This window comes from Salvelinus fontinalis, chromosome 5 (genome assembly GCF_029448725.1).
Source record: "Salvelinus fontinalis isolate EN_2023a chromosome 5, ASM2944872v1, whole genome shotgun sequence".
Lineage (NCBI taxonomy): Eukaryota > Metazoa > Chordata > Actinopteri > Salmoniformes > Salmonidae > Salvelinus > Salvelinus fontinalis.
The window spans coordinates 35,716,805-35,743,179 of NC_074669.1; the positions used below are offsets into that span (position 1 = coordinate 35,716,805).

Genomic DNA, 26,375 nt, shown 5'->3' on the forward strand with positions numbered 1-26,375 from the left:
TTGTTCAGTATAGTATATCCCCTTCCCTTTCCCTGCTCCACCTTCCTCTCAGCTCCGGGTGTAAAGTTTCCCCTAGGTACAGATCTAGGTACAGCTTCCCCTGCCCCAATCCTAACCTTTACCATTAGTAGGGTCAACTTCACCCTACCCTACACCTTCCATACTGCCATTTGGACTGTTGTGTTCAGGCTGTTAGACCCTGGACTAGATGTAACATAGTAAATATACACCCGGGACACTCAAGGTAGGGAGGCCCCAGTAAATCACTGGGGCCTCCCTACCATCCAGGACGAGGTAGTCAGAGGAAGGCCCAAAAAATTTTCAGACTTCAACCACCCAAGCCATAGACTGATATCTCTGCTACCGCACTGCAAGCCGTACCAGTGTACCAAGTCTGGAACCAACAGGACCCTGAACAGCTTCTACCCCCAAGCCATAAGACTGCTAAACAAGACTACTAAATGGCTACCCGGACTACCTGCATCGTCACAGACTCTCTTGCACTGACTCTATGCACACACACACACACACACACACACACACACACACACACACACACACACACACACACACACACACACACACACACACACACACACACACACACACACACACACACACACACACACACACCACATACGCTGCTGCTACTGTCTATCTATCCTGTTGCCTAGTCACTTTACCCCTATGCATACAGTATGAACAGTACATAGCTACCTCAATTACCTCGTACCCCTGCACATCGAATCGGTACTGGTACGCCGTGTATATAGCCATGTTATTTTTACTCATTATTGATATTCGTTATTCACTGTGTATTTATTCCTCAGGTCACTATTTCATAAAAAACTGCAACAAAATTGTTATCTTTAACTCTGCGTTCTTGGGAAAGGACACGTAAGTAAGCATGTCACTGTTAGTCTACACCTGCTGTTTACGAAGCATGTGTTTACGAAGCTAATGACACGTCTCTGACAGAGCAGAGCCAACCCTGGAACCCTCTCCTTCCAGACCTACACTCCTCTCTCCAGGACTGTATCAATCATAGCTGCCTGTCCCTGCATCCCCCCTCTTTTCTCTCTGCTTTCTGCTCTCTCCTTCTCCGTGTCTCTCTCTCCAAGACTGTATCAATCATAGCTGCCTGCCCCCCCCCCCCCCCCACTATCTTTCTGTCAGTTTTTCTGGTGTCTGACTCTCTCTCTCCATGACTGTATAAATCATAGCTGCCTGTGCCTGCGTTCCCCCTCCATCCGTTTTCTACCTCTTTCTGTCTCTTCCCCATCTCCCTCTCTCCTCCGGAGCAGAGGCTTATGGGAGGAAACTCGGAGGGGTTGAGGAATGCAGACGAACTGACATGTCGTGCACTGGGGGGCACATCAAAATTTAAGGCCTTATCTATATTTAATTCATGATGTGTGTGTGTCTGTGGTTAGGTAAATGTGTGGGTTTGGAGAAGGTGGTATTGGTTTTCTATCTGTCTGTCTCAATCCAGACTCTTCTAGCTGGCCTGCTGCAGCCTGCCACTCACCAACCTGGTCTCAGAGCATTTTGTATTATTCTGTATGTACATCTGAGACACTCCATTTAGTATGATATGTTAGGTTTCGTATTGTTACAGAAGATAGATGGTTACTTAGGGCAAAAACATAAAGAGGGTGGTTGCCGCGTATGAAACTAATGTCTAGCAACCCAAAGGTTGCGAGTTCAAATCTCACCAGGGACAACTTTAGCATTGTAACTAAATACTACTTTTTAGCGATTTTACAACTACTTAGCATGTTAGCTAACCCTAACCTTACCCCTTTTAGCTAACCCTTCCCCTAACCTTAAACCTTAAACCTTTCACCTAACTCCTAATTGTAACCCTAATCTTAACCCCAACCCCTAGCAACATATTGTACGATTTGCAAATTCGTAACATATAAAACACATTTTCATTCGTAACATATAATACGAAATGTGTGATTGACATCCACAAATTAATACATACAGTACCATACGAAATGTAACAAGCCACACAAAATTGAGTGTCTCAGATTTATGTAGAGAATAATACGAAATGCTTTGAGACCGGGCTGCACTCACAGATAGACACAGTGTGTGATCAAGTTTTCTGCGCTGAGACTGCGGCTGGAGAGAGCAGGCTAGTCATAATGGGCTAGACCTCCCGAGTGGCGCAGCGGTCTCAAGCACTGCATCGCATGTTTGATCCCAGGCTATGTCACATCCGGCCGTGACCGGGAGACCCATGAGGCGGTGCACAATTGGCCCAGGGTGGTCCGGGTTAGTGGAGGGTTTGGCCGGCCGGGATTTCCTTATCCCACCGGGCTCTAGCGACTCCGTGTTGTGGGCCGGCCGCCTGCAAGCTAACTTTGGTCATCAGTTGTACAGTGTTTCCTCCGACACATCAATGCGGCTTGGGAGTGTCGTGTTTCGGAGGAAGCATGGCTCTTGACCTTCCCCTCTCTCCGTACGGGAGCTCAGTGCGGCTTGGGCTCAAGAAGTGCAGTTCCAGTCACCTTGATTACTGACTGCCTCGAACACATTTGTAAACTAGTGAGGACAATCTGCATGGTTGACTTCATGATAATTATAGTGAAAAGTACAATAATGAGTCTCATAGAATCACTGACAAAAAACAAGTGCATTGTTTACTTCAAAACCACACAGTACAAACAGCCCAAAATCAATCAAACTGGACAAAGGGATAGATTCAATCCGGACCGTGGAAGATCCGCGTTACAGCGTGATTGACATTTAAAGGTAATTTTCCGATTGAGGCGACGTGCAGCGTTTACTGTGAATGCATTCTCGGCCGATCGCGGGAACATTGCCTTTAAATGTCAATCGTGCTGTGCCGCAGATCTTCCATGGCCCCGATTGAATCTAGGCCAAAGTGTGCTGCTCATATTATGGTGTTTGTGAAATAGCTAAACTCAGCAAAAAAAGAAATGTCCTCTCACTGTCAACTGCGTTTATTTTCAGCAAACTTAACACGTGTAAATATTTGTATGAACATAACAAGATTCAACAACTGAAACATAAACTGAACGTTTAGTTCCACAGACATGTGACTAACAGAAATGGAATAATGTGTCCCTGAACAAAGGGGGGGTCAAAATCAAAAGTAACAGTCACTTTCTGGTGTGGCCACCAGCTGCATTAAGTACTGCAGTGCATCTCCTCCTCATGGACTGCACCAGATTTGGGCCGTTTCTCGTTCACTGCTCTCTGAGTTTACTTTAAGAGAGCAGTGGTGAAGAAACTGGTTGAGAGCGTGCAACATTCCAGAATCATAACAGAGAATTCCGTGATTGCTCCAAATGGGAACAGTTGGAGCTGGACATAGTCCTGATTAAAAACATTCCCCACATCACACTCACTCACGCACACACACACTTCATGAGGACCAGCTCTCCCTGCCAGGAGTGTGTTCATCTAATCATCTCTCCATATGTGCACCATTACTCTCCCTTTTCCTTGGCAAAACACACACACTCCTTGTCCTTTTTACAGAAAGTGATTCCAGCCAGGATTGAAGTTAAACTCACACACACCAAGATACCACACACATTCACAGAAACACACACACCCGGATAATGCGAGCAAGGGTATTTTTTTTCAAAAAACATATACAAGTATTCATTTGAACTATCTTACCATTCAAATGTATTTCAAGTGACGTGAGCTGAGACTCACAAACTAATACTGGACAAACGCTATTATGACAAAAAGCTGAATTGCACCATCGTGTGGTCAAAGATGGTTTTGAAACAAATATGGTTTGGACATTATGGTTACCAATGCTGGGGATACAGATTAAGCAATTGCTGCTCCCTTGTGGTCCTATATAGTCAACACAACATTGTTCAACCAGAATGTTCTGGAATATCTATCAACACAACAAACTACTATCCAGAGCCTGCAAAATGTAACAATTCATAGATACTAACATAGGCTTTTCCAGGAATAATGATACGACCCAATATGACAAAAACATTGAATTATTTAATTATATTTTGCCATACAAAACATCTGTGCAAAAATCTTCCGACAAACACAAAGACAAGGCCTCTTGGTCAATAGAATATTCTGCATGTAAACCTTTCTTATGAATACACTGTAATACTGCGATCTAAAAAAGTTTTGTGAAAAGACTGTCTTAGAAAAAGAAACGGATCTAAACATTTTTTTTTTTTTAACTACACAAAATAGCCAGTCCCAAGATTCACAGTCTTGTGTTTAAGTGGTTTTGAACTGGTATATATGCACTTAAATTCATATACATTTATCAAAAGATACCTGTATAAAACTCCAGATACCTAGGAAGGTAAACCTGCTTTAGAAAAAAAAAAAAAAAGATATGTGGAATTTAAACAAACCAAAACCTTCATCTAAAGAGCAGGTTTGTACCTCTCGACAGTATCGGACTAATTGACACATCACAGAAAATGTCAGGATAGTAGACTTTGTAACTTGATGAAATATAAGGATGCACTTAACATTACAGACATGTGTATTATACCAAAGTTAACATGGAAGGCAAGTGCTACCAAGGGTAAACCGATGATTGTCCTCTTTCTGTACGGGCAAAGGGTGCGTCTTTTAAACTAAACAGTTGCATAGCAACAAACACATTCAACTGAGGTGAAATATACTGTATTGTAGCTGCTTCTGTGAGCTGTGTGCTAAAATGTGGAAGGATTTCTCATTCACCCCCCCGTATTTTATCAAAAGCCTTTCATCATTCATTCAGTCTATAGTGGAACATACTTTTTTTATATCATGAATTGTTTTTGACAAAGAAGTTGTAATGATCAGCATACATTTGTTAGTCCCACTTCTATATATCATCAAACAGACAATAGAATTATCCATCAAAGTCTGCATAGCCAATGTAAGAGCCACATTGCATAGCTGATTGTAGCAGATATGAGATGATAAGAAAGAGGAGGACAGACATGGACACAGACTGGCGAGAGAAGTACGGCTGGTTTAAACACTGTTCTGATTCGATCCTAGTAGCTACAGTATATCATTGCATACGAGTTGACAGAACCCTGTATTGAGAACGAGAGAGAGTCTAGTGGAGGCACATATCTGTGGAGGCACACATCTGTGGAGGCACACATCTGTGGAGGCACACATCTGTGGAGGCACACATCTGTGGAGAGTGAAGCAGAGGGTATGAGCGCTATGTTATTGCATAGCGTTGCGTAGGTAGGGCCTCGTTCCTTCTCCACGGGCCGCTTTGAAGTCAAATCAGAAGTCTTTGAAGTTCACATATCCCTAGAGGGGGGGCTTAGCCTCCTGGAGGAGAGGTGCACTGTAGGGATGCCAGCCAGGCAGATTTGCTGACACAGGCTCAACTGAATACACAGTCCAACTGACAACACAACCGGGGACTCCCGCTGCTTCAATACAGGGCTCCTCCAGTCCAACCAACAGCACACCTGGCATTGGCTGCAGTACATGGTCCCTCCAGTCCAACCAACAGCACACCATGCTGCAGTACATCTTGTAGCTACCAGAAGGGCTCCGTGCAGCTCAGACCTCCGCGGAAATCATTCTGACGTCAACGGGAGTCTTGGAAGATTTACTGACCTCAATGGGAGGTTATTCACAATGATGCCCGAGTGATGGAGTCATTATATTGACAGGTGTGTTATTGTTGACCTTCTCTTGAGCTTATAAATCCCGGGGTCCAGGCAGGCAAACGGAGTAGCATCACTAAAAAAAACCTATCAAGGCAGTTTGAGTTTCAGAATAGGGGGCAGGACACGCTTGCTGTCTCTTTTTGGTTCTTTTGAATATAAATCTTTGCATCTCGTTCATTCAGGATTTACGTACACGTATTTACAAGTAAAGTAGAAAGTTGAAACAATTATTATAATAACTTTCGTACAAAAAAAAAACGAAACAAAAACATAAAATCAACCAGGTGATATATAGTACAGGTATGTAGTGTATTTACAGGTCTGCAGTGATGACCGATTCGCTATACATGAGTCTGTTGGCGTCGGCCAGCAGCGCGGACGTCTGTGAGGGGTCCATCTGCTGCAAAGCCTTCTGGGACATGTGTCCGTACACCTGCATGGTCCCGCCCCCTGGCAGGGCGGATATTGCCACGCAGTGTGACAGCAGCGGCGTGTTCGCATCCTGATTGGACCCCGTGGAGGGCACGCTTGTCACGTGACCGGTGCTGGTGGAGCCGCTAGCGCTGCTGGGAGATCTGCTCTTGGGCGGGGGGAGGTGCTGCACCACCCTGGGGGGGCCCTGGGCCTGAAAGTGGGCCGCAGGGAAGGCAGCGTATCCTGGGGGGATGGGGTACCCGTTGACAGGGATGAAGCGTTGGTGTTGGTTCTGGGCCATGGGCGCTCCATGGGTCATAGGGGTCCAGCCTGCCATCTGGTGGCCTGGATGACCTTGCGCAGGCATCCCCTGGGCTGGGTAGAGGTAGCCTGCAGCGGCGGCATAGCGCGGGTTGCTAAGGTTACTGACCGGACTGGCGCTCAACGAGGTGGTCTGAGTTGTGGCGTTGCCCCCGCCTCCTGATGGGGTACTAGAACTAGCGTGGGATGACAGCCCCTCCCAGGCCCTCAGACGACCATGGATATCTTTGAAACGTGGTCTTCTCGCCGGGCCCTCCTGCCAGCACTCTGTCATCAGGCCGAAGACCCTGGGGGGGCAGTCCTCTGGGCAGGGCAGCAGCTGACGTTTCCTCACCATCTCCATGACCTCCTGGTTACTGAAGCCGTAGTAGGGCTGCAGGCCGTAGCTGAAGATCTCCCACAGCACCACGCCAAACGCCCAGATGTCTGACTCCGACGTGAACTTCCCATAGGCAATGGACTCTGGAGGCATCCAGCGGATAGGGAGCAAAGCCTTGGGCTGGACCCTGGAATAATAATAATAGTTATTTATAAAAAAAAATGTAAAATGTAAATACCAAAAGTTACTTTATATACAAGATCAATCAAAATCAGTGGGAACGTAAAAGCACACTAAACATAACAGCAATGACAAACTAACCAGGTGAGTACACCAAACATAACAGCAATGACAAACTAACCAGGTGAGTACACCAAACATAACAGCAATGACAAACTATCCAGGTGAGTACACCAAACATAACAGCAATGACAAACTAACCAGGTGAGTACACCAAACAAGGAAGTGAGCATTGAATGTACTGACTGTAAGATGCTCTGAATAACAGTGTCTGCTAAATGACAAAAAAATGTTAAAATGTAAATATGCCTGTAGTAGTGGGAGGTGTATAGGGGGTCAGGTCTAGGGTTAGGGTTAGGGTCAGGTCTAGGGTTAGGGAGACAGTGAGCCATATACAGTACCTGTGGTAGTCAGAGGCAGGATTGGGGATTACACGTAATCAGTTATATGTATTCTGATTACAGAAAACTGTAAATGTAATCAGTTATGTTGCCAGCAAAAATATTGTAGTCAGATTACAGATACACTTGAAAAACTAGAGGATTATTTCTTGGATTACTTTTAAATTCAGAAAATATGTTTTTGAAAAAAATAACACATTATGACACCTTTCTGTTTTCTCAATGAGCATTTCAGCATTGAAGAAAAGGTGCACGTTTTAAGTTTGTTCCACCTGAGCGAGTAATCGTTGGTTCAATTACTTGACTTCCACTTAGTTCTTTTTTCTGGTGAGCCCAACGCGCTGTTTCTCTAGAGCGAAATCAAATCATTCACAAGATAAATCAAGTCAAGAACTAGTTAGGACGCTGGGCTGAAGGGAGTTGCAGTTTTCACGAAGCAAATATTCAGTGCAGAAACGTGGTAATTAACTACAATGACCATAATCCATTACTGGCTCGGACAGAGGACAGAGGTGGATACACCTTACGCCTCCTACGTTAGGTAAGATACACAACACAACAACGAGAGGGATATAGACAGTTCGCAGTTCGTGAAAGCATCTACTTTGAAGAACTAGTAAAACTATTACATCAGACAGCTCTGCAACATACTAAAGACAGTAAAGTATGGGGAGCACAGAAAAAACATTAGATGGTCTGGCAGGCTGCTACTGCCTGAGCAGAGATGAGATGATGACTTTAAGAATTACAAATAATAAAGAAATCAACAAAGTAATATACCAAACTGAAATATTTTTATATTTCATAGTAATTTCCTATTTTTCTAATGATGTCTACCAAATATTGACCTGAGAGAGACAATGGAATATGTTCAATGTTTTGGAAATCGAATGCTCACTATTTCTGGCTTTTTAAATCGTATTTATTTCATAATGTATTTTATGTTTCAAAAAAGGATCTAAAGCGAAAAAACCCCCCATGATTATATTTGTATAATCAAACCGAAACCGACCTAAAACAGTACTAATCGTTCAGCACTACTGACCACAAGTCAGAGACTACTATGATGACACACCAAATGCTTTTAATCCATCATTTTTGTCTTCTTCTAATGCCTCTTAAGGGGAAAGTAATCTAAAAGTAACTGAAAGCAATCAGAATACGTAACTGAGTTTGGGTAATCCAAAAGTTTGGGTAATCCAACTGTAACGGATTACATTTAGAAAGCAACCTGCCCAACCCTGGTCGGAGGTGTAGATATTTCTGGACAGGTCAGAGATAGGGTTAGTGCTAGGGTTAGGATGTGTACATATCTGTAGTAGTCTGAGGTGTAGATCTTTCTGGACAGGCCAGGTCAGAGATAGGGTTAGTGCTAGGGTTAGGATGTGTACATACCTGTAGTAGTCTGAGGTGTAGATCTCTCTGGACAGGCCCAGGTCAGAGATCTTGACGTGGAGCTGTTCTCCCACCAGGATGTTACGGGCCGCCAGGTCCTTATGGACGAAGAAGTGACTGGCCAGGTACTCCATCCCAGCAGCCACCTAGAATAGAATAGAATTTTCGGAGTAACAGAAATGTATCTCCTGCCTATCTCAACACCACACCACATCCACACAAGTTGCGAGGCAAAGGATCTGCTACGGAACAGCGCCCCTGGATGGAGAGCAATTTGTGCAAGTTATGGTAGTTACCTGTAAGGCCAGGTGCAAGAAGTCTCCGTGGTCCAGGCTGGACTTGACAGTCCCGTCCTCGTCGCTACTACAGCCCACGTCAGAGTGAGGAGAGCGCATGATGAGGAACTCATGGAGGTCCCCTTGGTTTAGGAACTCAAACAGCAGGCAGACAGGCTGTTCCTGGGTCACTACACCCAGCAGACACACCACGTTGGGATGGTGAAGCTCAGCCATGACCGACGCTTCCTAAACAGACCGATAGATAGGTACTTTATTAACACACAGTGACACATTTCATGCAAAACAGCAGTAGGGGGGCAGGAGGGGGACAGGGGGAGCAAGTAGCTGACTAGCTTGATGGTCCGGGGGTAGAAGCTATTGGCCAGTCTTACAGTTTTTGCCATGATGCTCCTATACTGCCTGCATCTGAGTGACGGAAACGGTGCTCGGGTGGCTGGGGTCCCTGATGATCTTCTTGGCCTTCATGCGACATGTGGTGTTGCAGGTGTCCTGGAGGGCAGGCAGTGTGCGCCTATAGGTGCTTTTGGCTGAGCGCACCACCCTCTGTAGCGCCTTGCTGTCTAGGCTGTGATGCAGCCAGACAGTATGCTCTCGATGGTGCTCCTGTAGAACACTGTGAGGGCCCTTTCTTTCTGTAATCCGTGATGGTCAGGAGCCCCTGCCACATACGCCTCGTGTCCGCCACTGAATTGCTTCTCCACTTTATCCCTGTACATGTGTTTCGCCATCTTGATCGGTGTGAGTAGGTCGTAATTGTTCTGTTCAACTATACTATTGTCCCCAGTCACCTTGCTTAGTTTATAAGCAGCGTCCCTCTCCTTCAGTTTCCCTACAAGCCTTCCATCAATCTACGGTTTTTGATTCGGGTAAGTTTTGAAAGTAGGACAGTCAATGTGTTGGTAATAATTTGGGAGCACGAACCTCAAATTACCTTTGTTAATGTCCCTCGCAACAATAAATGCTGCCTCCGGGTATGCGGTCTCCAGTTTGTTCAGGGTCCAATTAAAATCTTTGAGACCATTTTTGGTGTCGGCTTGGGGTGGGATGTACACAGCCATGGTTATAATCCCTGAGAACTCTCTCAGAAGGTAAAAAGGGCAACATTTGATAACCAGGTATTCCAGTTCCTGTACGTTTCCCCCGTCGCACCATATGTTGTTGGTCATAAAGCAGAGTCCACCCCCCTTGATCTTGCCAGAGAGAGGCTGCTTCCTATCTGCTCTAAAAAACTGTAAAACCCTCTGTTTGTATATAATCTGTTTGGATGTCGGGGGAAGAGCAGAGTCTCCGGGAAACAGAGCATGTTTCAGAATCTGAAGTCTCTCTGGAAGGAGATCCTCGCTCTGTGTTCGTCAAGTTTGTTCATTAATGATTGAACATTGGCGAGTAGTATGCTCGGTAATGGAAGACCCCGCCGCGTCTGCCTCTCCGCCTTCCTACTCTCTGGTAGGACTCCCAGGTAGCCCGAGGTCTCACTGAAAGGTCTAGCTCATTGTTCCACCGTCTCCGGGAATTCAGGAAGGCCGGGTGGACAGTGAGTACCCAGCAATTCATATTCCAATAGCTCTGCCAGGGTGTATACAAACGTAAGTTAAAAAAAAATTATATTGAAACCTGCATCAATATTAACATGCCTGTTGGAATTCACCCCACTGGCCAGGGCTGGAGTAGTCCTTCAGGGTCTTGATGGCAACCAGCTGGGCTTGCTCCATACCAGGCAGGTACAGGTGGCCCTTGTAGATCTTACCAAATCCACATTCACCGAGCTCCTCCATGAACCGCACCGCAGAGAGGGGGAGCTCCTTGGCCTTACTCTGGAGAGAGAGAGAGAGAGGTGAGAGAGGATGGAGGGCGAGGGAGAGAAAGAGAGAAAAGGAGTGAAAGGGAGAAGAAAGAGAGAGAGAGAAAGATGGAAGGGGCGAGAGAGGGGACAGAGAAGGGGAAGAGAGGTTACATGCTGAGCCCACCGCTCGTGTTACGTGCGTGAGCGTTGCAAAATAAAATGTACACATTCATGTCATTCAATAATTCTATCCAAACTGCTCGCGCGCGTCAATGAGCGCCTGTATAGCCAGGTATTTTTTTACGCGTGAAGCGCTGCAAGTCCCGCCTCTCCCTTCTCCTCATTGGTTTTTAGGAGCATATACCCACGTGGGTGATTGAAAGCTGAACTGAGGTCCACACTCCAGTCCAGTTGGTGGTGGTAATGCACCTTAAAGTTGGTTGCCAAACGCCATATAAAGTCCACAGAAGAAGAAGGAGACGAAGAAGAAGACTGAATGAGGAGAGATTACTAGAAACAAAGTTTCCCCTTTTATCTGTGGAGTTATTGTTTGGAGCAGAGAACACACGATTGTGCGACCTCAAAATGGGTCCAACTTCTACAAAGATCCAGGAAAAAAAGAACAACCCAATGTTTATATCGCGGGACAAATGAGTTAGTAACAGCAAGCTATTTAGCTAAATGTCCATTCGTGTTTCACGTGTTTTTCGACCTGTCCCCAAACGAATACAGTCGGCACAGAGTTCGTTTTGATATTTCAACCTGCGTGTCCTGATTGCGTCTGGTGTGGATGGACCAAATCAACATGACCAGGCACGCGCATGCCTGGTCTGGTCAGCATGTTAAGTGTTGAAATTTCAATTCAGCTCAACATAGAGTACATACTCAACATACAGAATTATCTCGGTACGGGTTTGTGCGGACCGACATCAAAACTTAACAGCTTACAATTGCTGCTAGTTATAATTGTAGGAAGGCAAAGTGCCTAATATAACTGTGTGCGTGCGTGTGCTATCGCCTAGAGACATCATAATTACCTATTATTCTCATACTGTATCCATTATCTCCTTTCCTCAGCTCCTTTCCTCAGCTCAAGTCGTCAATAAATCCCTTAAGCCCCAGACACAAAATACATAAGTGTACCTACACTCCAGCCAGGAATCTGGCAACACACTACCAACATAAACAACAATAAACTGACAGGTTAGTGCAGATTTGAGAAATTGCAGGTAATTCATTTTCTCCAGAATGATTCAAGTGGAATGAAGTGGCCCAGTAATAACAGAAGAAGGTAAACGTTTTTGTTTAAGGGATGACAGACATTTGTAATTATCTATCCAGCTGGGGACTGAACCATGAGAAACAGAGGGGAAGCCAAAAGCGCCAGCCAGTTGCATGGTTATGAATTTGAATGCAGAAAACTGCCAATCCCCCCCTCTCTCAAACACATATGTATGGCCCAAACTCCATCATTACTCAACTTGTACAACACGTAGAGCAATCTTCACATCGCATGTTGGAAATCAGGATAAAATTCCATATCTATTCCAGTCAATTCAGAAAGTAAACCAAATTCCAATTCCACATTTTCCTGATTGAAAAGCATTGAAGAGTATTGGCATTGCAGTGTACTTCCTGAATTGAATGGAATTGAAATGGAATTGACCCCAAGCCTTGTTCATCTTCAGTCATGAGTCAGATGCACTACAGTAAAGGGGTTCTCGTCATTTTATCTTTCTACTGAACATAGTCTTTGAAGTTTTATGTTCCATAACCTTTCATATTGTCTTGTCATCCCAACAGCCTCAGATAGCCTCTCCTGTCCTACAGTCTCATATCTCTGAGCTGTCCAGGTGATCTTACAGGGAGGAGGAGGGGGGGGGGTTCACAGGGGGGCTCACAGCTCAGTCAGGACAGAGAGAGATAAAAGGTGAAGGGAGGAGGCGATGAGAGATTCCAGGAACTCCCAAATAAGAAATTAAATTCCTGACAGAGGCCACAGTCAGCTGGGGGGAAGAGGGGGGGGGGGTGCTGCTGGGGAAGGGGAGGAGTGTTTGGGGGGAAGGGGCTGGTTAGCAGTGGAATGGTGAATAGGGGATGTTACTGTTATGAAAAGGGGGACAGATGTTTTTGGTTTGGGTTACGCCCTCCCGCGGCCAAACCGGGCTCATCCCTGGAGCGAAAAAACGCAGGGGCCGGGCTGCGCCACCGCCCCGAACAACGACTCCCCGGGTGACCCTGGAGCAAAGCCTGATGGGTTGCGGTGACACTGACGAGGACGACATGAGCAGTGGGGCAGATGTTTTTAGTACTGTGACAAAAGAACGCAGTCTGCCTCGGGACAGGAATGTGTGTGTGTGACGGGGACCACCATACAGAACTGTCTAATACACCGAGCCAGCCCACAGCTGTAGCGTTGACGGGCAATAACACTGTGGACGTATGTCTAACAGCATCAGTTTACACCATAACACAGCCAGGATAATCTTCTAAACGGGATGGAGATAGATATGAACATAGAAAGAATGTAGGGCCTGACTGTAGTATGATCCGCAGAAGAATATGAAGTATGCAATACATAGCTGGCAAAGCACTGATAGTGCTGTCAAACATCACAAAGAACCCCAGTGAGAAGTAGAGAGAAAGAGAGAGAGAGAAAGAGAGAAGGAGCTGCAGCTGAACATTCCTCATCCTGCTGAGCTCTGATAGAGATCTTAGGCTCTGGCATGAACGGGGTCACTCATGTAGGTAAACACACACACACACAAAAGTGCACGCACGCACGTCCGCACGCACACCCACACCCACATTTGAAATACTTAATTTGAATCCACCAATCAAATTGACAGAAAAAAAGGATCCCAACATTTCAAAGGTCCCTGTATGCACTCAAGGGTACAAAAAAGCACATCCTTCTCCAAACAGCAAGGCTGCCCCACGACAGCTGAAAACAGAGCAGTACCTATCCAATTGCTTTTGCCCTAGTTTTCCGTCAGGCCCGCAATCTGGAAGGGCACCGCAAGGCTGTGTACGTGGCCGAGACTGCCGAATAACAGCGCCACCAGCTTGCACCTCCACCCGAGGCTGTCCAAGCGTGCCACGAGGGGATGGTACTTAAGCAGCTTCTTGGCAAAGGCCTGCTCCGTATAGCCGTCCAATGAGCAGGCCACTTCCAAAATTAGCACTCCCCCCCCCGACAACAACAATATCTGCCGTATATGGCGCACGGGAAAACACATCGTCGTCAACATCCAACCAGCTTCCCCTTTACACAAGGATGTTTACGCATGCGTGCTGTTGGTGAGACACACACGCACACACACACACTTACACAGCAACACACACACACACACCATAGAGCTTTTCCATACCTCCTCTGATGAATTTAAATGAGAGTACTTCTGCAGTGTTTGTCTTTGGGAGTCATAATAGCATACTTCAGAGGGAGTCAAAACACTGGCCTGAACCCTGTGTCTTTGAACTGGGTTGGGCCGGAGCATGCTGGGGCGAGAGGGCTGTGTGTGTGTGTGTCAGCAGTATGGGGGCTGTTTCTGCTGCCGTGTAGTTGGAGGAATGCAGGGAGGCAGCAGAAACAATAATGCTAGTGGGGTGATGCTGGGGTGGGGTGACTGGTTCCTAGATCTGGGCTTGGGAAGATTGTCTCCACATACGTTGGAGACAATGACCTGATCTGAGATACAGACGGGATACAGACGGGAAACTGACTCCACCGGCGCTGCTTACAAAAACGAAAACTCCTTAAAACAAGGGAAGAGGGCCTCCCGAGTGGCGCAGCGGTCTAAGGCGGTCTAAGGCGTCACTACAGACCCGGGTTCGATCCCAGGCTGTGTCACAGTCGGCCGTGGACCGGGAGACCCATGAGGCGGCGCACAATTGGCCCAGCGTTGTCCGGATTAGGGGAGGGTTTGGCCGGCCAGGATTTCCTTGTCCCATCACGCTCTAACAACTTCGGTTGCCAGTTGGACGGTGTTTCCTCTGACACATTGGTGCGGCTGGCTTCCGAGTTAAGTGAGCAGTGTGTCAAGAAGCAGTGCGGCTTGGCAGGGTCATGTTTCAGAGGACGCATGTCTCTCAACCTTCTCCTCTCTCTCTCTCGTAGGGAAGTTGCAGCGATGGGACAAGACTGTAACAACCAATTGGGAAGAGGAAGGGAGGAAAGGATGTCATTGATAACTGGAGAGAGATCCTAGCCACTCTGCCTCACTTTTATTTATTTATATATATTTTTTACCCCCTTTTCTCCCCAATTTTGTGGTATCCAATTGCTAGTAATTACTATCTTGTCTCATCGCTACAACTCCCGTACGGGCTCGGGAGAGACGAAGGTCGAAAGCCATGCGTCCTCCAAAACACAACCCAACCAAGCCGCACTGCTTCTTAACACAGCGCGCCTCCAACCCGGAAGCCAGCTGCACCAATGTGTCGGAGGAAACACCGTGCACCTGCCCCCCTTGGTTAGCGAGCACTGCGCCCGGCCCGCCACAGGAGTCGCTGGTGCGCAATGAGACAAGGATATCCCTACCGGCCAAACCCTCCCTAACCCGGACGATGCTAGGCCAATTGTGCGTCGTCCCACGCACCTCCCGGTTGCGGCCGGCTGCGACAGAGCCTGGGCGCGAACCCAGAGTCTCTGGTGGCACAGCTAGCGCTGCGATGCAGTGCCCTAGACCACTGCGCCACCCGGGAGGCCCCACTCTGCCTCACTTTAACATCCACAACACATAACTCTGCCTCATAGACTGGATTCTGTGCTTTTCACTTTTTCTACACCTCCAACATTGAGTCTTAGTGACATTCTCCCACTCACATGTAGTGTTGTAAACAGGGTGCCACTCAGCAGGCCTTTACCCATAAAACCTATTTAGCTGAGATATATAGGTGTCATGGCCCTGCCTTCCTCTAACCCTAGCCCTATCACCACCAGGAGAGAGGCCCAGGGATACCAGTGTGTGTGTGTCTGTGTTTGTTCTCTAACCCTATCAGCACCAGGAGAGAGAGAGAGGACCACCACTTTATGACTGGGGTGTGAAAACAGCATTTCTCAGACACACTGCCTGCTTTGTGTCCTACACCAACACCACGCCATAGTCAATGGGCCCGGGTCTCTGGCTGGGCCAACAGAGTTCAGGCCCACTGGGACCAGTGTGTGTGGGGGACTGAGAGCGTTCTGTTTGTGAGAGAGAGAGAGAGAGAGAGAGAGAGAGAGAGAGAGAGAGAGAGAGAGAGAGAGAGAGAGTGAGAGAGAGAGAGAGAGAGAGAGACAGTGAGAGAGAGACAGTGAGAGACAGTGAGAGAGGGTGAGTGTGCACATGCCGTGTGTGTGTTCTGTTTTGGAGTTTGCACATAGTGTGAGCTGTGTGTGTGTGGACTGAGTGGACCATAAGAGGGTGAGGACTATGGGACTAGAGATGGTGCTAAGCTAAATGTGGTACCTTGGGTTTGTAGTTGGTGAGCATGGACATCTCTACGTTCTGTCCTCTGACAGGTTTGGGCTGTCTGGGCGCTGGGGGTCGGGCAGCCTTCTGGTTGTTACGACACACACAGATGAAGAAGAAGAGGAGGGCGATGGCCAGAGGGATGGCTACGCTCGGGACCAGGATGTAAAGAATCTCCATGTTACTGCCCCCACGGTTCTCCTTATAATCTTCATGGGACATAGATAACACGGGGTTAATGTTCAAACTCCATGTTACTGCCCCGACGCTTCTCCTTCTAACCCAAACAGCACACTGTGCACTGCAAATAACAATGTGGCGCTGCGATTTAGTGTTAAAACACCCATAACGTATAAAGCATAACAACTAATGTGACTATTTGATAGGTTGCAGCGTTGGCTCCCAATAATAACAAAACAGCAAAAGACAACAATGTGTTTATAACCCCCTATGTCCCCCTATGTCTCACCGCAGACGGAGATGTCACAGAGCTCCATGCGGACTCCCTCGTCCAGGGTGAAACACCATGGTCCCTCCTGCTTGTTGCCGGGGTTACGGCAGTAAGAGTGGCCTCCGCTGAGCTCTGGGTAGCGCAACGCCAGGTAGGTGTGGCTGTGAGGATACTGAGAGTTCCAGGGCTGGCACTGACGACCCGACTTGGTCTTACTGACCGTCCCGCGGTAGGCAGAACCACTGCTGTTGAAACACTTGTGGTCTAGTTGAAGTAGGGGGACAGAAAACAATGTGTGTTAGACCAAATTGTGGAGAAAAGACGTATCGGGATGAAGGATATGAGGTTTTATTGTCACTGATACTGTACAGTATGTTTGATTATGATTTGCAGTTGCCTAGCAATACTGTTGGTAGTGGACTACAGTACAGTACTACAGACCTGTTCACTGTGATTATTATTATTTGACCATGCTGGTCATTTATGAACGTTTGAACATCTTGGCCATGTACTGTTATAATCTCCACCAGGCACAGCCAGAAGAGGACTGGCCACCCCTCATAGCCTGGTTCCTCTCTACGTTTCTTCCTAGGTTTTGGCCTTTCTAGGGAGTTTTTCCTAGCCACCGTGCTTCTACACCTGCATTGCTTGCTGTTTGGGGTTTTAGGCTGCTTTTCTGTACAGCACTTTGATATATCAATTCATGTAAGAAGGGCTATATAAATAAAATAATTTAAAACATTTTTTTTTTTTATGCGGATGCCAATGGGTTAGCTATAAAAGCGGATTTAAGATAACAACAAAGTAATATCTTACTCTTCTTTACGGGCCACGTGAAGACTATTGATATTGGAAGTACAGTTTACAATATAGCATGTCTTACTCTTGTTGATGGGCTCAGCCATGGGGATCCCTATCCTCATACAGATAGCAGCCTCTGGGCTGTCGTGTGCTGCCAGGTCCTCACAGTTCGGCAGCTTCAGTCTCTTCAGGATGATGGGGTTGGAACGGGCGATGATGTACTCGGTCTTACACAGGTCATTCTCCAGGATCTCACATTCATCCTGTACGGATAGGGAGAGAGGGGGAGAGGGTTTGAGACTGATACAAAGAACACAATAGAAGCAACACAACGTTGTCACACATGCTAGGCCACTCCAGAAGGTGACCACCTACTACTAAACTAAATAGAGATATTTCTCACTTTACTAAATGGTATATTATATCCACTGTCAATGCTAGCAAGTCTAAATATATCCAGCTTTATATTGTATAGCTACAAAGACAATTACCTTACACAGGTCCCTGGGCTTGTCTACCCCAGAGCTGCGGTCACATGTAGGGAAGGCAAAGTGGCACAGAGACGGGATGGCGAACTGGGAGCAGCGGTCCGACAGGTGGTTGGACGTTCCGATCATAGTGAAGGCGGCTGGGTGGGGAAAGTGGTCATGTGTATGGGCATAAGAAGTCTGAAGTTTAGGTATACATACAACTATAGCTATAGAAATGTATTGAACTTGTATTGCTCCACCGAGACCAAGTATGATCGAGATCAAGTATGACCGAGATCAAGTACGATCAAAATCAAGTGGCATATGGTACAGTCGTAACCTTTGTGGGGACTGCCTACATCCAAACTTTTGGGGAACATTTTCCCCGTCCAGTCAGACACAAATCACTCATGGTTCATGTCTGGTCCTGTAGTGTGTATATTTACTCTAGAGTGCAATCGCAGTTTAGGACAGCAGCCTGTCTGTATTTACAGGGCCTGTAGAGACTGTGGTTTACAGGGAAAGTATAGCAGCTACATGCTCCACATCGTCTCTGGGTTTCTGGGTTGGGACTGATAACCACAGACAGTGGCAGGCAGCTCCAACACACTCAACTATGAACGGACACATAATGTCTCCAGGAAAATAAACAGAGCCAGATGCACGCACACACACACACACGCGTGCACACACACACGCGCACAAACACACGCACACACACACACACACACACACACACACACACACACACACACACGTATGAATGCTCTCTCAATCTCACACACACACAAACACACACACACACACACACACACACACACACACACACACACACACACACACACACACACACACACACACACACACACACACACACACACACACACACACACACACACACACACACACACACACACACACACACACACACAGCGATGTTCAGACATGTCTGATGAACTATACTTGGGATACCCAGACACAAAGCGTAGACTGCGTGTGTCCCATACTGTGACGTTAGCATCCTGAACTCCCTTTTATCCTTCTATCAGATATCCTCTCATCATCCTAGCTGACACTGACAGTAATGACAAAGCGACAGACTCAACCTGGGTCCGATTGGAGCTGGAAAGGATGAGTGTCTCTGGTTGGTTTACATGATGGACCAAATCTGGACCATGACCCTTAATCCCTGCAAACTGATTTCACTCACAATACACGCATTATGGGACAGACGGATACGGGAAACGCACACACATACACAGGGCAGCAGATGGCGTACCTGTGATCTGGGTCTCGATCTCGCCCTGCATCTGCAGCGAGTCGACGAAGATGCTGCGGTTCCCTATGAAGCGAGAACAAGCTACGCCCCTGTACGGCTGGCAAAACCCCTCTTCATCAAAATCATCCCTGTTAGAGAGAGAGGTAGAAAGTGGGAGAGAGAAATAGATAGAATGAATGTACATTACAGTTCACCGTATGGCCACTAGATGTCAGCATAGCATGCATTACACTTCCTAAGCATGTGGCACAAACACTTCTCTCTCTCTCTGCACATCTCTTCACAGCGGAACTTGGGCTGTGACGGTCATGGAATGTTGGATGGCGGTAATTGACCAGCCAAATGACCGTGGTCACCGTAATAGCAGTTCATTCTAATTCTACATAGACAAGGTCAACAATATAGGCTGCCTACTGCAGTGCAAGTGTTTGCAGAGCAAGCAGTTGCCTGCAAAAGTTACCCTCAGCAACTTTAGGGTTGAATACATTTGCCATCAAAAAGTTGCACATCCAAGAGGAAAACAATTAGCGGGCTAGCAACTCCAGCAAAGTTTGCAAGTGCACGAGCGTTTATTTGGCTGTAGGCTAATCACCCACTGGTAGGCTCAGGTGTGGATCTATCTGTTTGCTAGCCAGCTAAAATAGCTAGCTAGCTTGCTTCACCAGTAGACAGCAGCGCCCAGCATAGTGTCCAGCATGCTGATCGTGCTTAGAAGTCTGAAATATGGTCCAACTAGCAAGTGTTGCACTAGGAAAATATTGTCAATCTCTTTTCATTCAGAAGCTCAAGCTAGCAGCATCAAAACAACTTTGTAACGACACGACAGCTGTCGCACAGACAGGCAGACGCACAGATGGACTGACAGCCTGGAGCCAATATGACTAACCGTTACGAAATGCATTTGTCAGCTGAATTACACGTTTATTCTGTATCAGTCAATTCTCATTTATGAGTCTCGTATTGAGAGGGATATAGGGAGACACAGTGCATTCGGAAAGTATTCAGGCCCTTTGATTTTTCCACATTTTGTTACGTTGCAGCCTTATTGTAAAATGTATGAAAAACAAATCGGCACAGAATACCCCATAATGACAAAGCAAAAACAGTTTTTTTTAATTTTGGGCAAATTTATCAACAATTAAAATCTGAAATATTCCATTTACATAAGTATTCAGACCCTTTACCCAGTACTTTGTTGAAGCACCTTGGGCAGCGATTACAGCCTCAAGTATTTTTGCGTATGACGCTACAAGCTTGGCACACCTGTATTTAGGGAGTTTCTCCCATTATTTTCTGCAGATCCTTTCAAGCTCTGTCAGGTCGGATGGGGAGCATCGCTGCACAGCTATTTTCAGGACTCTCCAGAGATGGTCGATCGGGTTCAACTCCGAGCACTGGCTAGGCCACTCAAGGACATTTTGGTTAATGTAACTGTACTGCTGGAAGCAATTTAATTATGCTTTTTTTTGCCAATGTTTATTGACACACCATATTCAACCGGTGTTGAGGGTTCATAAATTCGTCAGTTACTCTGCGCTCTGGTACACTCAGGCGAGAGTGCTCTGAAATCGGAGTAGATAGCCAGAGCGAATTTACGAACGCACCCTGTGTGTGCTGCTGCTACAGGGAGGACGGCGTTGCCTCGGCAACCGGAGACTTGTTTGCTACAACGCCTTGCTTGTTTCAGAAAGGAGCAACAAAGTTTGTTGTTAAGATTCCATGTTACCGCAGAAACGGACTCGACCTCAAGAATGCTCGGGTGTCCCGTCTTTAGTCAGCTGTTTGTTCCACACAGACACACAAACACCCCAAAATCATTTTAGGCCGTTTTTATCCATAAATGTTGGTTACACAGTAATACAGTAATTGTGCCAGCAGCTCTAAGTGGAACAGAGAGTAGAGTCTCAGCCCTGCTCTAACAACATTTATCTAAGTGTCCGGTGTCAGCTGATACAGCTTGATGTCTCAGTCCTTCCCAGAGAAGAGATGTGAACTGTATAAAGATTTAAAGAGTCGGCTGTTGGGCTTTAATCCTGTTTATGGGAAAAGGATATCATCATGGGCTTTAATACGAAACACATGACGAGTAGGGAATCTATAACAAGCATGTGTGTGTGTGTGTGTGTGTGTGTGTGTGTGTGTGTGTGTGTGTGTGTGTGTGTGTGTGTGTGTGTGTGTGTGTGTGTGTGTGAGAGAGAGTGTACTATCTTTGTGAGTGTGTCCCATGTGTGTGGACACTGATGGAAACAATGAAATTGCTAATGCCTACTTTCACAGATGCACTCTGACACACACACACACACACACACACACACACACACACACACACACACACACACACACACACACACACACACACACACACACACACACACACACACACACACACACACTATTCACAGAAACAAGGCCATTTTCACACTATGAGCTATGAGCTCATTTAGTCATGTGACTGAAGCCAAGCCAGTTGGAGACCATAGAAGGGCGTATGACATAACTATTATCATATTCTCACAATAAGCTCCCTCTCTACATCCTCCTGCTTCAAACCACATTAACCACCGTGGATCATTATGGCTGAGTGTGGCAGATGCACTAATGCTAACTCATTCAATTCCAGAATCACATACACACAAACGAACATCTAAGGGTAACCCTATCGGTGTCTGGGCTGGGGTGAGTGGCCGAGCGCGGCGGGGTGTGAGTCAGGGGTCAATGGGTCACTTTCTGAGGAGAGTGTTAAGTGTCTCAGAGGCCAAGGTCACCTCTCTACCCTGACCTTTAACCCCCCCCCCATTTATTGACTCAGAATGGGCTATCCAGAAATTGACACACACACACACACGCATGCTCTCTCTCTCTCTCTCTCTCACACACACGGACACACGGACACACAAAAACTGGGCTCTGCTCCAAGATGGGATTCGATGGGATATACAATAACGTTACATTTATGAGATTAATAAAGGCTTTTCCATACTGCTTTAGTCTAATGTACAACTTCCCCACTGAGAATGTGGATACACACACACACACACACACACACACACACACACACACACACACACACACAGAAAGAGTGCAAGAGAGAGACAGAGAGAAATAGAGGATTTCTTTGGCTGAGGTTCGAGTGTGTCGTCGGGAGTGTATCCAGAGGCGTGGTGTGTGTGTGTGTGTGTCGCCGGGGACAACGTGGCCGCACTGAGATGGCTAAATGACAAGGAAGAGTAGACAACCCTGCTTCCTCCGAGTCCTGCTCTATATCCTGACCCAGCGACAAATTACAACCCTGGCCCGTCCAAAAGACCTCAACCAACATCCCTCGCCCAGAAACTCCGCTCCAAAAGGCTTTAGGTTAAAAAGCCCTGTCCAAAACATTCAAACAAAAATGCTTGGTAGAAGACGTCTCTTCCAAAGTCCACTAACCCCCATCATCCACATTTTTCTGAAGGCGGTTGCTGTCTGTGTGGCGTACCAAATGCCACCCTACTCCCTTATAGGCTCTAGTCAAAAGTAGTGCACTATGTAAAGGATAGGGTGCTATTTGGAACATATCCCGTGTGTGCATGGTGGGAGGCTGAGTCCATCACAGAATGGGAAGGAAGCTAGTCCCAGTGAGTGTGGTTGCTATTTGTATAAACAGTGTGGATGTTCAGGCCTTTCTGAACATCCAAACTAACACCACACTGTGAAAGGGGCACATCTGTAGTAGTAGTTTATAATGGCTAATTACAGGAAGGACTTTTCCGTTAAACTGACTGTGTTTGCCTAGGCTACGCTTACATCATGGGTTCTGTCTGAGAGAGAGAGAGAGCAGTTATAACTGTAGGCTAGAACCCCGCAGAGTCTACCACACACACACGAACACACACGACTTGACATGGACACACACACACACACACACATAGAAAACACACAGAAACAAAAGCAAACATTGGTTCACTCACATGTTCTTTGTTTTACTTTCTTGCTTACACACACACGCACGTACGCCACACACCAAGGTTGTTATAGTAAACGAAAACGAAAACACGATCTAGCAAACTGAAATGAAATAATGAACGATCCTTTTGAAAAACTAAAACTATACTGAAACTATTATCTTTGACTCCAAATAAAAATAAAAACCATCATGAATTATGTTCAATGTTAGTTTTCTTCTAAACTTTGGTCAAAAATGTAATAGGGGTTTCAATGGTGTTTTCAAGATACTGAATCTGGCGGGTAAATGTGTCCAGGAGATGCAGATGTTTCAAATAAGCCTATCTTGTGCATCACTATCACTAGCTAACAGGGGTAGCTAACAGGTAGCTAACTTGAATCTTCTTACGTGTACTACTAAAGTTAAAACGGATTGGCTGTGGATTCAACTTTTCTGGACACCTCGTCCCGACAACTAAAGGTCACATTCAAAAATGTTTGAACCAGGAACAGATATGGCCCTTGGTTCACTCCAGACCTGACTGCCCTTATACCAGCAAACAAATATCTTGTGGCATACTGCATTAGCATCGAATAGCCCCCACGATATGCAACTTTTCAGGGAAGATAGGAACCAATATACACAGGCAGTTAGGAAAGCAAAGGCTAGCTTTTTCAAGACATTTGCATCCTGTAGCACAAACTCCCAAAAATTCTGGGACACTGTAAAGTCCATGGAGAATAAGAGCACCTACTCCCAGCTGCCCACTGCACTGAGGCTAGGAAACACTGTCACCACCGATAAATCCATGATATTTGAGAATTTCAATAAGCATTTTTCTACGGCTTGCCATGCTGTCCACCTGGCTCCCCCTACCCAGGTCAACAGGCCTGCACTCCCAACAGCAACTTGCCCAAACCTCCCCCATTTCTCCTTCACCCAAATCCAGATAGCTGGTGTTCTGAAAGAGTTGCAAAATCTGGACCCCTACAAATCAGCTGGGCTAGACAATCTGGAACCTCTCTTTCTAAAATGATCCGCCGCAATTGTTGCAACCCCTATTACTAGCCTGTTCAACCTCTCTTTCGTATCGTCTGAGATCCCTAAAGATTGGAAAGCTGCCGCGGTAATCCCTCTCTTCTAAGGGGGAGACACTCTAGACCCAAGCTGTTACAGACCTATATCTATCCTACCCTGCCTTTCCAAGGTCATCGAAAGCCAAGTTAACAAACAGATCACCGACCATTTCAAATCCCACGGTACCTTCTCTGCTATGCAATCTGTTTTCCGAGCTGGTCATGGGTGCACCTCAGCCACGCTCAAGGTCCTAAACGATATCATAACTGCCATCGATAAAAGACAATACTGTGCAGCCGTATTCATCGACCTGGCCAAGGCTTTCGACTCTGTCAATCACCACATTCTTATTGGCAGACTCAACAGCCATGGTTCCTCAAATGACTGCCTCGCCTGGTTCACCAACTACTTTTCAGACAGAGTTTAGTGTGTCAAATCGGAGGGCCTGTTGTCCGGACCTCTGGCAGTGTCTATAGGGGTGCCACAGAGTTAAATTCTCGGGCCGACTCTTTTCTCTGTATACATCAATGATGTCGCTCTTGCTGCTGGTGATTCTCTGATCCACCTCTACGCAGACGACACCATTCTGTATACTTCTGGCCCTTCTTTGGACACTGTGTTAACTAACCTCCAGATGAGCTTCAATGCCATACAACTCTCCTTCTGTGGCCTCCAACTGCTCTTAAATGCATGCTCCTCAAACGATCGCTGCCCGCACCTGCCCGCCTGTCCAGCATCACTACTCTGGACGGTTCTGACTTAGAATATGTGGACAATTACAAATACCTAGGTGTCTGGTTAGACTGTAAACTCTCCTTCCAGACTCACATTAAGCATCTCCAATCGAAAAAGAAATCTAGAATCAGCTTCCTATTTCGCAACAAAGCATCCTTCACTCATGCTGCCAAACATACCCTCGTAAAACCATGTTAATTCCTTAGTGATGTGGACACTGAGGAACTACTGAGGAACTTGAAGGTCTTGAACCGCTCCACTACAGCCCGTCGATGTGGATGGGGGCATGCTCGGCCCCTCCTTTTCCTGTAGTCCACAATCAGCTCCTTTGACTTGCTGATGTTGAGGGAGAGGTTGTTGTCCTGTCACCACACTGTCAGGTCGCTGACCTCCTCCCCATAGGCTGTCTCATCATCGTTGGTGATGAGGCCAACCACCGTTGTGTCGTCAGAAAACGTAATGATGGTGTTGGAGTCATGCGTGGCCATGCAGTCGTGGGTGAACAGGGGTTACAGGAGGGAACTCAGCACGCACCCCTGAGAGGCCCCCGTGTTGAGGGTCAGTGTGGCAGATGTGTTGTTGCCTACCCTCACCACCTGGGGTGGCCCGTCAGGAAGTCCAGGATCTAGTTGCAGAGGGAGGTGTTCAGTCCCAGGGTCCTGAGCTTAGTGATGAACTTGGAGGGCACTATGGTGTTGAACACTGAGCTATAGTCAATGAACAGCATTCTCATGTAGGTGTTCCTCTTGTCCAGGTGGGAGAGGACAGTGTAGAGTGCTATAGAGATTGAGTCATCTCTGGATCTGTTGTGGCGGTATGCAAATTTGAGTTGTTCCGTGGTGTCTGGGATGATGGTGTTGATGTGAGCCTTGGCCAGCCTAATAGAGAAGACATCAAAACTATGAAATACATTTTCAAAAAGCCTGTTTTCGCATTGTCATTATGGTTTATGGTGTGTGGATCGATGAGGAAAATGTTCAATTTAATCCATTTTAGAATAAGGCTGTAACGTAACAAAATGTGGAAAAAGTGAAGGGGTCTGAATACTTCCCAAATGCACTGTATATAACGTTACTGTAAACACTGTAGGCTAATCAAAAAACAACACTGTAGGCTAATTGAAAAACAACACTGGAGCTACTTGAAAAACAACACTGTAGGCTACTTGAAAAACAACACTGTAGGCTACTTGAAAAACAACACTGTAGGCTACTTGAAAAACATCACTGTACTCTACTTGAAAAACAAACACTCTAGGCTACTTGAAAAACATCACTGTAGGCTACTTGAAAAACAACACTGTAGGCTACTTGAAAAACAACACTGTAGGCTACTTGAAAAACAACACTGTAGTC

The 26,375-nt window shown here is 46.4% G+C and overlaps 1 protein-coding gene across 3 annotated transcripts in view; it reads right to left on the bottom strand.

The window, feature by feature from the left end:
- Window positions 1-2,959: 2,959 nt before the first annotated feature.
- Window positions 2,960-26,375, bottom strand: part of LOC129855525 (inactive tyrosine-protein kinase transmembrane receptor ROR1-like) — a 175,854-nt gene continuing 152,438 nt past the window's right edge. For 2 of the 3 annotated variants that reach the window (XM_055923288.1, XM_055923289.1), the window contains 9 exons: window positions 19,287-19,414; window positions 18,029-18,165; window positions 17,620-17,800; window positions 16,755-17,000; window positions 16,283-16,494; window positions 10,681-10,860; window positions 9,044-9,271; window positions 8,748-8,893; window positions 2,960-6,898 (listed from right to left, as the gene is read on the bottom strand). In XM_055923288.1, the coding sequence (XP_055779263.1) occupies window positions 5,971-6,898; window positions 8,748-8,893; window positions 9,044-9,271; window positions 10,681-10,860; window positions 16,283-16,494; window positions 16,755-17,000; window positions 17,620-17,800; window positions 18,029-18,165; window positions 19,287-19,414 (2,386 nt within the window). In that variant the 3' untranslated portion in view covers window positions 2,960-5,970. The remainder of the gene's footprint in view (window positions 6,899-8,747; window positions 8,894-9,043; window positions 9,272-10,680; window positions 10,861-16,282; window positions 16,495-16,754; window positions 17,001-17,619; window positions 17,801-18,028; window positions 18,166-19,286; window positions 19,415-26,375) is intronic. The other variant, XR_008759519.1, reaches the window with a different exon arrangement.